This window comes from Strix uralensis, chromosome 16 (genome assembly GCF_047716275.1).
Source record: "Strix uralensis isolate ZFMK-TIS-50842 chromosome 16, bStrUra1, whole genome shotgun sequence".
NCBI classification, from domain to species: Eukaryota; Metazoa; Chordata; class Aves; order Strigiformes; family Strigidae; genus Strix; species Strix uralensis.
In genome coordinates, this window is record NC_133987.1 from 9,487,761 (window position 1) to 9,501,548 (window position 13,788).

The 13,788-nt window shown below is 48.4% G+C and overlaps 1 protein-coding gene across 2 annotated transcripts in view; it reads left to right on the forward strand.

Annotated features, from left to right (window-relative positions):
* The first annotated feature begins 486 nt into the window (after nucleotides 1–486).
* INTS1 (integrator complex subunit 1) overlaps nucleotides 487–13,788 on the forward strand; it is a 29,680-nt gene continuing 16,378 nt past the window's right edge. For both annotated transcript variants that reach the window (XM_074886390.1, XM_074886391.1), the window contains exons 1-23: nucleotides 487–595; nucleotides 720–1,010; nucleotides 1,586–1,782; nucleotides 2,016–2,153; nucleotides 2,895–3,054; nucleotides 3,995–4,100; nucleotides 4,386–4,572; nucleotides 4,711–4,856; nucleotides 5,150–5,291; nucleotides 5,641–5,817; nucleotides 6,062–6,170; nucleotides 6,747–6,867; nucleotides 7,516–7,593; nucleotides 8,121–8,278; nucleotides 9,466–9,562; nucleotides 9,971–10,062; nucleotides 10,275–10,335; nucleotides 10,714–10,911; nucleotides 11,169–11,298; nucleotides 11,487–11,666; nucleotides 11,758–11,907; nucleotides 12,489–12,668; nucleotides 12,858–12,962. In XM_074886390.1, coding sequence (XP_074742491.1) covers nucleotides 538–595; nucleotides 720–1,010; nucleotides 1,586–1,782; nucleotides 2,016–2,153; nucleotides 2,895–3,054; nucleotides 3,995–4,100; nucleotides 4,386–4,572; nucleotides 4,711–4,856; nucleotides 5,150–5,291; nucleotides 5,641–5,817; nucleotides 6,062–6,170; nucleotides 6,747–6,867; nucleotides 7,516–7,593; nucleotides 8,121–8,278; nucleotides 9,466–9,562; nucleotides 9,971–10,062; nucleotides 10,275–10,335; nucleotides 10,714–10,911; nucleotides 11,169–11,298; nucleotides 11,487–11,666; nucleotides 11,758–11,907; nucleotides 12,489–12,668; nucleotides 12,858–12,962 — 3,261 coding nt within the window. In that variant the 5' untranslated portion in view covers nucleotides 487–537. The remainder of the gene's footprint in view (nucleotides 596–719; nucleotides 1,011–1,585; nucleotides 1,783–2,015; nucleotides 2,154–2,894; nucleotides 3,055–3,994; nucleotides 4,101–4,385; nucleotides 4,573–4,710; nucleotides 4,857–5,149; nucleotides 5,292–5,640; nucleotides 5,818–6,061; nucleotides 6,171–6,746; nucleotides 6,868–7,515; nucleotides 7,594–8,120; nucleotides 8,279–9,465; nucleotides 9,563–9,970; nucleotides 10,063–10,274; nucleotides 10,336–10,713; nucleotides 10,912–11,168; nucleotides 11,299–11,486; nucleotides 11,667–11,757; nucleotides 11,908–12,488; nucleotides 12,669–12,857; nucleotides 12,963–13,788) is intronic.

The window sequence follows — 13,788 nt, forward strand, 5'->3', positions numbered from 1 at the left end:
GCTGCTCAATTTCAGCCCCAGTCCAAGTTTCCCTGATTCCAGCCCCCCATCCCAGCCCCCCAATTTCAGCCCCTAATCTCTGCCCCCCAATCCTACCCTCTGTTTCTGCCCCTAATCCCCCACCATTCCAGCCCCTCCATCCCAGCCCTTTAACTCCCCTCTCCGATCCCAGACCCCCCAATCCCAGTGCCGCCATCAGCCCCCCAGTCTCAGCCTCCCCAGCCCACACCCCGCCAATCCCAGTCCCTCTCTGGCCTCGGCCTCCCACCCCGCCCCCCACGACCCCAGCCCCCCCACTCCCGCACCCCACCCCGGGGTGCAGGTCACCCTCCAGTCGCCAGGGGGCGCCTCCGCCCGCCGTGCCGCGCCGCGCCCTCCCGCCCCCAGGCGGCGCTGTCCTGCGGGGCGGGGCCAGAGGTGCCGCTCTAGCGCAGCGGCCCGGCGGCGGGGGCGGGGCGAGGCGGAGAACTTCCGCTTCCGGGTGGCGGCGGCGGTGGTAGTGGTGGTCCGTCCGTGGGGTCTGTGCGCGTCGGCGCCATGAACCGGCCGAAGGCGGCTGCCGTGCGGCGGCCCAGCGCCGTGCCCAAGCCCTCCGGTGAGTCCTGGCGGGGGGGCGGCCGCCTCGCCCGGGAAGGGGAGCCGGGACCGGGGCCGGGCGGGCGGGGGGCTCCGGTCGCCGCGGGGCGGTGCTGTCACGTCTGCCCCCTGTCCCCTTGCAGCGCACCCGCCGCCGGGAGACTTCATCGCTCTGGGCTCCAAGGGGCAGAGCGGCGAGGGGAAAACCGCCGTCACCCTGCTGAAGCCGGCGCCCCCCGGGCTGCCCTCCGAGCGCAAGCGGGACGCGGCCGCCGCCTTAGCGGGCCCGGCGGGGCTGACCGGCTTGACCAAGCGGCCCAAGCTCTCCTCCACGCCCCCCCTCAGCGCCCTGGGACGCCTGGCAGAGGCGGCCGTGGCGGAGAAGCGAGCCATTTCACCCTCCATCAAGGAGCCGTCTGTCATCCCGATCGAAGGTGAGGCCTCGCTGTGCTTCTGCCAAGGCGGGCAAGCGAGGATGCAAACTTCAATTTACCTTTCCTGAGAGTGTCAGCCTAGGAGCCTTTCTTGAAGCCTGCACACTAACGTTTGTGTGCTGTTCTTAACCGTTTTCTCTGCTGGATATAGGGCCGAAGTCACGGCTCCTGTTGGCATTGGGTTGTGTTTATCCTGTCTGATACCTGTTTGATAGCAGCCTCTGAAAGACTCCCTGAAGAAATCTGTGAGTCTGGATTGTGGTATTTTAGTCATATATTTCTTTAGCAGACTCTGGATCTGAATGTTGCTAGCTTTTTGAATTTTCATTCTGTTTTCTGGTGTTTGATACATTGCAGAGGAGCATTTGAGCACAGACCAACCAAAAAATAATCAAGGGGTATTGTCTGGTGTGAAACTGAACTTTTAATAGCAATTGAGTAGGAAAAAGCTATTGCAGGGTCTAAAGATGACCTGGTCCATGCTTTGCTTTCCTGGTGATTGAGCCTGCCAGCATCTTGGGGCAGGTTATTTTGTGTGAGTGTAAACACTGATGCCTGTGTGTTGATGATTGCAGTTGTCCCCACGGTGCTGCTGGATGAAATTGAGGCAGCAGAGGCAGAAGGCAACGATGACCGTATTGAGGGGGTGCTGTGTGGAGCTGTGAAGCAGCTGAAAATGAACAGAGCCAAACCTGATACCACACTGTACCTGAGCCTCATGTACCTGGCAAAAATCAAACCAAATATATTTGCCACTGAAGGGGTTATCGAGGTGAGGGCTGTGCTGTGTTGGGACTCTTGGGCTTACTGACCTATCGTTGCTGCTGACTTGCCAGCATAGTTGCAGTTTCTCTCAGGCCAGAGCATAATTTGCATGGCTTTGTAAATACCATTCCTCTGTGGCAAGTTACTGCAATTTGTATTTCTTTTTTTCTAAAGCTTTCCTGTATGCCTTGTTGCTAGATGGCTTGATTATTATTTTATTTATTGTGGATGATATTCCAGGCACTGTGCAGCCTACTCCGAAGAGATGCCTCCATCAATTTCAAAGCCAAAGGGAATAGCCTCGTGTCTGTCTTGGCCTGCAACCTTCTCATGGCAGCTTACGAAGAGGATGAGAACTGGCCAGAGATCTTTGTCAAGGTTGTTGAACCAAGGGTGCTTCTGCTGGACTGAGGCAGTGGTGGGCAGACTGGGTAAAACCTGCCTGGGTTGGGAAATATGCCTGTGCTGGGGTAGGATAGCAGCAGCAGATTTATTTGTACTGCAGGATGAGGGGGCATCCAGTGGCCTGTTGCCCAGTGTGGGGAATGCAGCTGGAGGAGGCAGAAGTTGGAGACTAGGCCCGTGCTGTATTGACAAGGGAGAAAACCAGAGGATTTTTTGGTTTTTTTTAAAGAAAAATCTCCACTGGTTGTTGAAATACTGTGGCCTCCTTTGCCTTTTGTTGCCTTATCTCTGCTCTTTTCTGAGATGCCTTTGACAATCTGTATTGATGTAAATGTCACAGAGACTTCTTATTTCCTAGTTTGCCTGTAGGGATTAAAACAGCCCATTAATTTTAAAAGGCTAAGGTTTTAAAAGACCAGCTTCTATGTTTTGGTGGTGGAAATTGTTGTATAGTCTTTGCTAAAGCTTAGTGAGCTTTGTTGCTTGAGAGGGTCAGTGCCCAGTAGAGCTTGGGATGTGATGTTTTTTTCTTTGCTCCTATGTGACTTACTTGCAGTCATCTGGTCTGTTTTTCATCCATGCAATGGTTATGCTCTTTTCCTACTTCGCAGATGTATATTGAAAATAAATAAACGCTGGGGAAGTTTACAAATACTCCTTTGATTAACCAGTAAAAAGAGAAGGCTTGAGCATGGTTTGTGTTCTCTTCTGCAGGTTTACATTGAGGACTCCCTTGGGGAGCGCATCTGGGTGGACAGCCCTCACTGCAAGACATTTGTGGATAACATCCAAACAGCTTTTAACACAAAGATGCCTCCTAAGAGCATGCTTTTGCATGGAGAAGTTGGACGTAGCGGAGGGGACCTTAGTGCTGGTAAGATGTTTGGGAAGTGGCAACAAAGGTCTAGGGAGAGGATGGAGACTGGTGAGAATAGTTTGTTACTGGATGGAGTCACATAGACCAGGTGTTTTGTTCCAGGCATTGCTTTTCCTCTCTTTGGGCCCCTTTCATTTTTAGGGGATGTTTGAGGGCGGGCAGTGACAGAGACTTGGAGGATGTGCCTGTGTGTGGTACAGTGTGAGGAGGCGACTAGTTGTGGCCTCCTTCACTGTTGCTGAAGGGGATCCTTGAAAGAAGCTGAACCATATCCTGGGCTGCATCCAGAGCAGTGTGGCCATCAGGCTGAGGGAGGGGATTCTCCCCCACTACTCCGCTCTTGTGAGACCCCCCTGCAGTGCTGTGTCCAGATCTGGGGACCCCAGTATAAGGACATAGATCTACTCGAGCAGATCCAGAGGAGGCCATGAAGATGCTCAGGGGGATGGAGCACCTCCCCTGTGAGGACAGGCTGAGAGAGTTGGGGGTGTTCAGCCTGGAGAAGAGAAGGCTCCGGGGGGACCTTAAGAGTGGCCTCCCAGTACTTAAAGGGGCTACAGGAAAGATGAGGAAGGACTCTTGATCAGGGGGTGTAGGGATAGGATGAGCGGTAATGGTTTTAAACTGAAAGAAGGTTGATTTACATTAGATGTAGGGGAGAAATTCTTTACTGTGAGGGTGGTGAGGCACTGGCACAGGTTGCCCAGAGAAACTGTGGCTGCCCCCTCCCTGGAGGGTTCAAGACCAGGTTGGACGGAGCTTTGAGCAACCTGAGCTAGTGGAATGTGTCTCTGCCCATGGCAGGGGGGTGAGCCTAGGTGATCTTTAAGGTCCCTTTCAAACAAAACCATTCTATGATTCTATGATATAAGAGAATGAGTGATGTCTAGAAACAGGAGTTGTCTCATGAAGCATGCTGTGTGCTGGTCTCTCTTAGGGAGTAGCCCACACCCTTCCATGACAGAGGAGGAAGACAGCCAGAGTGAGCTGCTGATTGCAGAGGAGAAAATGAGCCCGGAGCAGGAGGGCCAGCTCATGCCCAGGTACAGTGCCTCTTCCTCTCCTAATGCAGCCGTGTGGCAGATCTGCCTGTGCTCACCCACTCCTACAGTGCTGCAGCAGGGAGCTTCCTCTCCCTCTGCACTAGCTGTCCTGTGGCACTTGCTAGAGAGTGTTGAGCATCAGATAAAACTGGTTCCAGGAGAAAAGAGTAGATGTTGTTTGTTTATAATGAATACCACAAACAAGAACACTGATCTCTGAGCACAGCAAAGTGTGACCATGCTGGCTTGTGTGGGAGTGAATAAAATGCAGTTTGTGTGGCCCAGGTATGATGACCTTGCAGAGAGCGTGGAGGAATATGTCCTAGACATGCTGCGGGACCAACTCAACCGGCGCCAGCCGATGGACAATGTCTCCAGGAACCTCCTTCGACTGCTGACAGCAACCTGTGGCTACAAAGAGGTGCGGCAGATGGCTGTGCAGAGGCTGGAGATGTGGCTGCAGAATCCAAAGGTAAGGATAGAAGCTGTTGAAGCACAACCCTTCTGGACCTGCTCTGGAATCCAGCCAGGAGGGCCACATACTATGCGCCAGTTCTGTTTCTGATCTGGGACAGCAAGTGTCTGTAGCCTTTCTGCTCTTCCTCTGCAGTTGACCAAGCCAGCTCAGGACTTGCTGATGTCAGTCTGTATGAACTGCAACACCCACAGCTCAGAGGACATGGAAGTTATCTCCAACCTCATCAAAATTCGTCTCAAGCCAAAAGTCCTTCTCAACCACTACATGCTGTGTGTCAGGTGAGTGACTGACCAGGTCTGTCACACTCTGGAAGATGTGCCCAGGGCCTTGATGGTCTCAGCGTCTCTGCACAGTGGTTTTAAATACCACCTTGGACCATGGGGTGTTCTGTGTAACATTTAAATGAATTTGATAGGCCTGGAAGTCTTCCAGTAATCCTTTGATACTGCTGCACCCATGTGCTGCTCCATCCTCTTTGCTTCTGTGTGTTAAATGCTTCAGAGAGAAATCAAAACAGTGGGTCTAGCTGCAATGAAACCTCAGCTCTGATACCCCTGGTCTTCCCTTGCAGAGAGCTGCTGAACGCGCACAGGGATAACCTGGGCACCACAATTAAGTTTGTGATTTTCAACGAACTGTCAAATGCAAGAAATCCCAACAACATGCAGATCCTCTATACTGTGCTTCAGCATAGCTCAGAGCAAGCTCCGAAGGTAGGTGTAGTGTCTTGTGTGTCTTGACGGTGATCCCAGATTCCCACCCAAGAGATTGAGTTGAATTGAGGCTCAGATGAAATCTTTTCAGTCAGCTGTGTGATCTGTATCATACTGTTTTGAAATTTTGTTACTGCACTTGTTAGGAATAAATGTGCATGGGCATTTTCTAACTCCCACATTCTGAGTGACCAACCTTGTGGTAATGAAGTTTCATGAGAAGAATGTTACAGCTCCCTGGGGGTCTGAAGGACAGACATACCACCAGCATTATTTCCTTGTGTCTTCATTTTGTGGATGCAGATACATTACAATGCACTAAAAGTTTTCTCTTTCTGTATGGCTTCAGTACCTAGCAATGGTGTTCCAGGATCTTTTGACTACTAAGGACGATTACCTGCGGGCTTCACGGGCTCTGCTGAGAGAGATCATTAAGCAGACGAAACATGAGATCAACTTCCAGGCCTTCTGTCTGGGTCTTATGCAGGAACGGAAGGAGGCCCAGTATGCAGAAATGGAATTCAAGGTACCACTTTGACCCTTGTGCTGTTGGATGTACCAGTGGTGTACTGGGCTCCTCTATATCTCATTTTCTGGCTGTTCGTTCTTTCGCTTTTTATCAGAGTGAGTCAGTATTTGTGTGTCTCATCTCTTAGCAGTGCTTCCGTATCCCATTTCCAAACAACCATGATTGTCATTTTTGATGATGAAACACTTTTCCAGAAGGCAGCTTTCGGTATTGCTGATTCAACTCACTTTTTTTTTTTAAGGAGCGGTTTGTCATCCACATAACTGATCTGCTAGCTGTCTCCATGATGCTTGGTATTACAGCACAGGTGAAGGAGGCTGGAATTGCTTGGGACAAAGGAGAGAAAAAGAGTAAGCAGAACAACCTGGGTTCCATCTGAAGATGGGCAGCGTGGTAGATCTCTCCCCCTGAGGTTGGGGAAACATTGCAGCTAGGGTTAGGAGGGAGTATAAGCGTCCGTTCTGAATAGAGGGTGCTTGCTGTCATCCTGAGACTGACAGAGTTGGGAGATGTGGCATTTGCAGTGCTGCTTGGATCTATGGAAGCAGTGGTTGAGAGGCTGGGGAAAGAGAACTCTGTATGGAGGGGTCTCAGGCCTGGAGGAGCAGCTGTAAGAATTACCAGGGACCTAATGCTGAGAAGACAGGCCTTTGGAGTGGCACTGAAGTGACTGCCCGGATGTCGTCTTCTCACAAGGCTAATTCACCCATGCTACATCTCAGGGGTTTGCAGCATGCATCAGAAAGCAAAGTACGTGTGCTGTCAGTGTTGGGACACTCAAGAATGTCTGATACTCCTCTCCTCACTTTACTGTTGATGCTTCAGAGCTCTGGTTACTATCTGCTCTTGAAACAGCCACCCTCTCCTGCTTGGCTCCTGATGGGCCTCCTAATATGTGTGTAGTTCGTAACCTGACTGTTTTTCAGACCTGGAAGTGCTGCGCTCTTTCCAGAACCAAATTGCTGCTATCCAACGAGATGCTGTCTGGTGGCTTCATACGGTCGTTCCGTCTATCAGCAAGCTGGCTCCAAAGGACTACGTGCACTGGTAAGAGACTGGTAATCTGCTGTGCATAACGAGTCCCTGTTTCAACTGTGTATGACATATAATGAAAAAACAGACATATGGCAGGGTTTGGTTAGATTTCTCTTCCCTTATCAGACAGGGAGCAGAAACTGTTTTAGCAGGGTTCAGGCTGGGACTGTCTCCCTCTCAGGAATTCCTGCAGATGCATCTTTTTACTAGAAATATATGATAATGGAAAGTATTTCTGATTTGTATTATTTGGGCCCACCGAACAGGGAATTTCCACTCACCTGACCAAGCATGATCCCCGTGGACCCCTTGTTCTTTTGCCTGACATCCTTTTTCAGGCTGCACAGTTGAGGGCTCCCTAGATAATGCTGCCTGGACTCCCAACACCTGCCTCTGGAGGACACGTGTCCTGCACAAGGCATTACTGAGGCAGGTCAAGCCAGAATTAATAGTAAGCGAGATATGTTACTGAAAGTCTAAAAGCGCTGTATGCTGTATAGTCCTCTCTGTTATGATTCATGTTGTTACTTTTGCTAGACTAGCTTATCTGAGGATGTGTGTAGGATGGGAAGCATTAGCGGGAGTTTGGGGAGACTGGACTGTTGAATGTGTTCTTGAGCCTCCCACAGATGGTGTTTAATGTCCTCTTCATCTCTACAGCCTCCACAAGGTGCTCTTCACAGAACAGCCAGAAACCTACTACAAATGGGACAACTGGCCCCCTGAGAGTGACCGCAAGTGAGTGTGTGCCCCTCCTGTAGCTGGGTACAGGCAAGGAGCTGCTGCAGCTGGAGGCAGAGGAATGGGTGTTTTCTGGTGTTCCTTATATAGCTCTGTGTTGGAAAGGCTTGGAACTGTGCTTAGATTTTCTTCATCTGTTACACTGCCTTAAAATTGAGGGATGTTGCTCCCTTCTCCATCTGTTCCTCTTCCTCCTTCATTCCTGTTCCCTGTGCCAAGCTGTTCTGTATCTAGATGCTGTAACTGTACAAAGGGCAGCCCTGCACTGTAAGTTTTACTGGGGTAACATTAGGGAGCTCAGACTCAAGCAGGCTGAAGTGCAGAGGTACAAGGCAATGTGAGCAATATTCCATAAGCCAATTTGTTTCAGGTAGTTGCATTTGGAGCTGGAGACCAGGGAATGGGTTATAAACTAAGCTGTGGTTTATCTTCTGCTCAGATGAATTCTGGGGTCTGTGAAGGGTTTCAGGAACCCTCATGCTGCTGTTAAAAGAAGCGTGATTGATGTCTCATGTGTCTTGCAGCTTCTTCCTTCGCCTCTGCTCCGAGGTGCCCATCCTTGAAGACACGCTGATGCGGATCCTTGTGATTGGCTTGTCACGGGACCTTCCTCTTGGCCCTGCCGATGCCATGGAGCTTGCTGACCACTTGGTGAAGCGGGCTGCGGCTGTGCAAGCAGATGGTAAGACTGCACAAAGCTCCAGCCAGCAAGTGGTTCCTTCTGTCTCTGTGTCCTCTTACTGCCACCCAGGGCTGAGGCGGCTCCTACCATGTACCAAAGAGCCTTTGCATCACTAAAAGCATGTTTTAGTCATGATGGCTAAGCATTTGGCTCAAAACCAGACACATCTTGCTGCTGCTTTCTCACTAGAGAAGCTTCTTATTTTCTCCTACTGTTCTCCCTGTTACTAATTTTCTGTCATGGAGTGTTTGGGAAGTTATTGGTTGTGTTGAGGATGAAGGACTGTGAATGACCACCCAGAGTTTTGAGTTAGCATTTTTAAATTCAATTTAGTCCTTTATACGTACTGTAAATCGAATAGAAATTTTTAGGCCATGCAAAAATGAAAAGGTTGGAAGTTAAAGTAATTAACCCATGTATTGCATGCTCCTCCCAGTGCCATTATTCAAACACTGTTACAGAACAGCGGTTACAAAAGCAGCCTTAACACTTACCCCTTTTATGAATTCATTCAGCACTTGTCCAAATTCCTGCATCCTTGGAGAGTATGTCCATTCAGTTGAGCTGTATGTACTTGTGTCAGAGTTGAGGGGGTTGGAGTTTGATTCTAAAATATCTTACGTGCTCTTAGCGCTGACTGGTTAATAGCAAAGTCTAATCCAGATCTGGTCAGTGCAAGTGGAATGAGCTAGATTTTGCTGTTGAATATCCTGTGAAAATGTGCCCAGCCTCTCAATGTAGCATTTTAAATGCTACACCATTTCAAATACTGGAAGACTCAGAGTTAAGTTAGAGTGAATCTGAAAATTTGCAACAAAGTTGAAATGCATTTCTAGTTCCTCTGAGCCCCATAAGTTCTGAGCAGGTACACTGCTTACCTGAAGGAGTGTATCTGAGTTCTGAAAAAGATACAGGTATTGTATTGGATGCATTTGGGGAAAAAACTGCCCTTAATTTAAACCAAATTGCAGCTGAAAAGCTCGATATCCTTATATATTGACTTGTAGCTTTTTTAAGTGTTGCTGCTTTTTCAGTGTTGTTGGTTTTTTCCCCTGTAATATCATGAGAACGAGCCCAAAATAACATAGTTGCTTGAAGTAAAATTTTTCTTATCCTGTGATGCTTTTCTTGAACGACTTTCAGCCAGGTAGACAGGTCAATAACTTGCTTGGTCTTTTCTTCTCCAGATGTTGAGGTCCTGAGGGTAGAAAGAATCCAGCTGATCGATGCAGTCTTAAATCTGTGCACTTATCACCATCCAGAGAATATCCAGCTACCCCCAGGGTAAGGGTTATCACACAGACAATCTTCTTGTGATCTAGCTCATTTTCACCTTGTGACTAACCATCCTACCTCACAGATTTTAAGATGCTTTTCCCTATTACAATTTGTAATAACAAAATCATGAGGAGACCTTTGCAATGTCATGTTCAGGTGGGAATTTCTATAGAGCAGTTTAGACGTGAGTCATGGGATGGACTTTCCTCTGCAAGCACTCTGACCTTTCTGCTCTAGAAATTTTCAGCTGACCCCTGCTGTCCCTCCTGAGACAGTCCTTTTTTTTTTTTTGTCTCCAAACCACTGAACTGGTGTGGCTGAAGCTGAACAGTGCATGATTGAGAAGAAAAGCAGTCTTGAGATGGGCTTAAGTAACCAAATCTGACCACTTGTATCTGTTGATGGCTTTTTCAGGTACCAGCCTCCAAATCTAGCTATTTCTACCCTCTACTGGAAAGCCTGGCCTCTCCTGCTTGTAGTGGCTGCGTTCAATCCTGAAAATATTGGTGAGTGTGGACATTTCTTAGGATACTCGTTCTGCTGCAAAAATTGGCCAAGGTGCTTTCTGCTGAAGTCTGGTTGCCTGTGTTCAAGGCATGGTGGTGAGCTGTTCCAAAATGAATTTGTTGTGTGTCTCCCCACTTTGGAGTGTTTAGAATGTATATAAAGACCCTCACTTTTTTTTCTGTATTCCTGATTCCCTTTCTCTTTACTGCAGGTCTGGCTGCATGGGAGGAGTACCCGTCTCTAAAGATGCTTATGGAAATGGTCATGACCAAGTTAGTATGTTTATATCTCTACATAAATCAAATAGACCACCAAAAACACATACTTCTGAATGAAGTTTGTGCCAGCTGGCACCTTTCGTTGCAGTGGGACTGGTGTAAAATAAGCTGGCTGGCAACAGCACTACCATTGGAGTGGGAAAGGTGCCTTCCCCCAACAGAAATATTATAAGTAAGGGAATAAAGCTGAGAAAAAGGGAGGGATGACTGTGATGTGCCTTGCTAAAAAGGTCTCAGTCTCCCTGGCTCTGCTGGAAACCTGCCTTGTTTTTTCTATGTTGCCTAATGGAGCTGAGGTCCTGGGGACTTTGGCTGTGGTTCATGAGTTTTGATTAGGCCAAGATAACCATTTTCTTCAACTTATTTTCTCAGCAATTATTCCTATCCTCAATGTACCTTGACGGATGAGGAGACGCGCACAGAGATGATTAATCGCGAACTTCAAATCTCCCAGAGAGAAAAACAGGAGATTCTGGCATTTGAGGGTCATCTAGCTGCTGCATCCACAAAACAAACTATTACAGAGAGCAGCAGCCTCTTGCTGTCCCAGCTGACAAGTCTGGACCCTCAGTAAGTAGTCTTCTGCGATCTGGTGCCATCATGAAATAGCAGTTAATGCTAGTCAGGAAACCCTACTGCTTATAGGGTGGTTGATGTGGGCAAGAGCAGCACTGATACTTGGTGGCTGGGGTATGTGTCACATTTGGGTCCTTGTCCTTCTGTTGCCACCTGCATGTGACCCTCATGCACTACTGAACTGACTGATCCTCATCAACAGCAGAGTGAAGGTACGGCTGCCTGTGGATAACTTCTTGTTTTTCTGGCAGGGGCCCCCCACGCAGACCTCCACCACATGTCCTGGAGCAGGTGAAAAGCCTGAACCAGTCGCTTCGCTTGGGCCACCTCCTGTGTCGCAGTCGTCATCCTGACTTTCTTCTCAACATTATTCAAAGACAGGTGGGCTCCCCTCGATGGCTTGGCTGTGTTGGGATCTGATCCCTCATCTCTGAAAATTGACCAGAGTGAGGGGCAAAAAGAAGCTAAGTAAGATGCAGGGGAGGGTGGTTTACTGCTGAGGAATATAATGATCAGTGTGCTGCATCTATGTTCTGCTGATATTGCGTTGTTGTTCTCCTGCTTCCTAGGCCTCATCACAGTCAATGCCATGGCTGGCAGATCTGGTTCAGTCCAGCGAGGGCTCCTTGGATGTCCTGCCTGTGCAGTGCCTTTGTGAGTTCCTGCTTCATGATGCTGCTGATGAGTCGACCTCAGGTGAAGAAGAGGAGGAGGGTGAGAGTAAGGAGCAGCGTGCTAAGAAACGCCAGGTGAGTAGTCTCTTGGGGATCACTTCTGTTATCCCCTTTCTATGCATCCCAGATTTGATTTCACTGGAAAGGCCAACTTCTCACTCCACAGAGACAACAGAAACAAAGGCAGTTGCTTGGACGGTTGCAAGACTTGCTCTTGGGTCCCAAAGCAGATGAACAGACAACCTGTGAGGTGCTTGACTATTTCCTACGACGCCTGAGCTCCTCTCAGGTGGCCTCACGGGTCCTGGCTATGAAGGTGAGCAAAATGAAAATCTTCTTGACTAGGGTTTGTCAGAAGCTGAGGGCAGAGTCCTAGATTCTCAAGAGTCCAGAGCCAGTGCAATAAAATTGTTTCATGTCATCCTTCAGTAACTTGTCTCAATCTCCAGACCCCATCAAATGCACTTCTACTCCCTACTGCCCAAAAGCCTTCTTTGTTCAACAGCCAAGTAGTACTTTTCTTAAGATAGAGCTGGATTTTGCTATGTTTCCTGTGAAGTTCAGGTGTAGACTCAGCAGATCATGTGCTACATGGAGTAATTGGCAGCAGCTGTTGTCTGTGGGGAATGTAAATGAGTGAGTGCCTGGTGCTCTAGAGCATAGTCAAGGCAAGAAGAATTGGCAGAGAGCTCAAAAAGATTATGCTTAGAGAAGAGTGAAACTTCAAGCAGGGTAGCTGTCAAGCAAACATGTTATATGAGATATGAAACCTGTTGTGTGCTGCATTTGGATCGTTCCCTGATGTTTGAAGCTTGATTCTATTACATTCACTAGTATGAAACCAGTGGTCCAGCTGTGGCTTGAAATGCAATGGCTGTGTCTGTGTGACTTCTGCAGGGCCTGTCCTTGGTGCTGTCAGAAGGGGGACTGCGTGATGGAGAGGAGAAAGATCACCCCATGGAAGAAGACTCTGGTGATTCTGAACTGCTGCAGGGATATCAATGGCTGCTGAGAGACCTCCCGAGGCTGCCGCTGTTTGACAGTGTTAGAGCAACAACAGCTCTTGCCTTGCAACAGGTAGATGTTAGTAGCTGGAAGGGATGAGTGACCAGCTTATTCTTTGTCCTACTCATGCTAAAATGAATTTGAGCAAACTGTGTGTGGGTGCAATATTGATGTGTTTATACGCTTGCAGAAGAATTCTTCTTATGCTGGTGCTTGTTTTCATTAAATCCTGATTTCTAATGAGAGGAATTCTCATTCTAGGCCATCCACATGGAGACAGATCCCCAGACCATCAGTGCTTACCTGGTGTACCTCTCCCAGCATGCCCCAGTGGAGGAGCAGGGACAGCACAATGACCTCGCTCTGGTGAGAGGCCAAGTTGCCAGGGCACAGGGATTGCATGGGGGAGACCTGGTGGCTCTCAGGACAGTAGTAGGCATGTGACTTGCTGTAGCAGCAGGATGAGGGTTTTTGGGAGTATGTGAATCTGGTAATTTCATGTTTGTGTTTCTGCATGTGTGTCAGAAAGCAAACTGTCTTTGGTTTCATACCATGAAATGATATCGGAGCAATAACCTCCGGTCTAGCAGCCTGTAGATGGTATGGGGAATGCAAGAGTGAATACTGGGTTGAAAGAAATGCCACCACCTGGCAGTGTTTCACAAGTAAGCAGGTGCTAAGCCTGCAGTCACATGTATGTGGGGAGAGAATGGGAGATCAGGAACCTTAGTGGTGGGATATGCACTTTCCTATAACCAAAACTGTATTTCTGATTCTTTTTTTTCTTTTTAAAAAAGATTTTGGTGAGTGTTTTTGAACAGTGATTTTTTTTCATTTTTCTCTGTGCTTTTTTTCGTGGCTTTTAAGGCTCATGCTCTTTCTACCTCCATAGATCTGTTTAGATATGTGGAGGTTAAATGATAAGAGTCAGTAGATCTGTTTCTTCAGAGAAATGCAGATTTTTACTTGGTAAATGCTCACTTTGTAAGGAGATGCATCAGAATACAGCTGTGCTACAACTGGGGACGCTGTAAGGTATCACAAGATGCATGCAAGGCACTGGTGTTTTCCCTGTTGAGACAGTTCTACTCTTGACTCTACATGTTGATCTCCAGAGTGATGTTACCCAGGCTGATATGGAAACTGGAGAACGTGATGCAATGAAACAGGAGCACCTGGCTGTGTTGTTTAG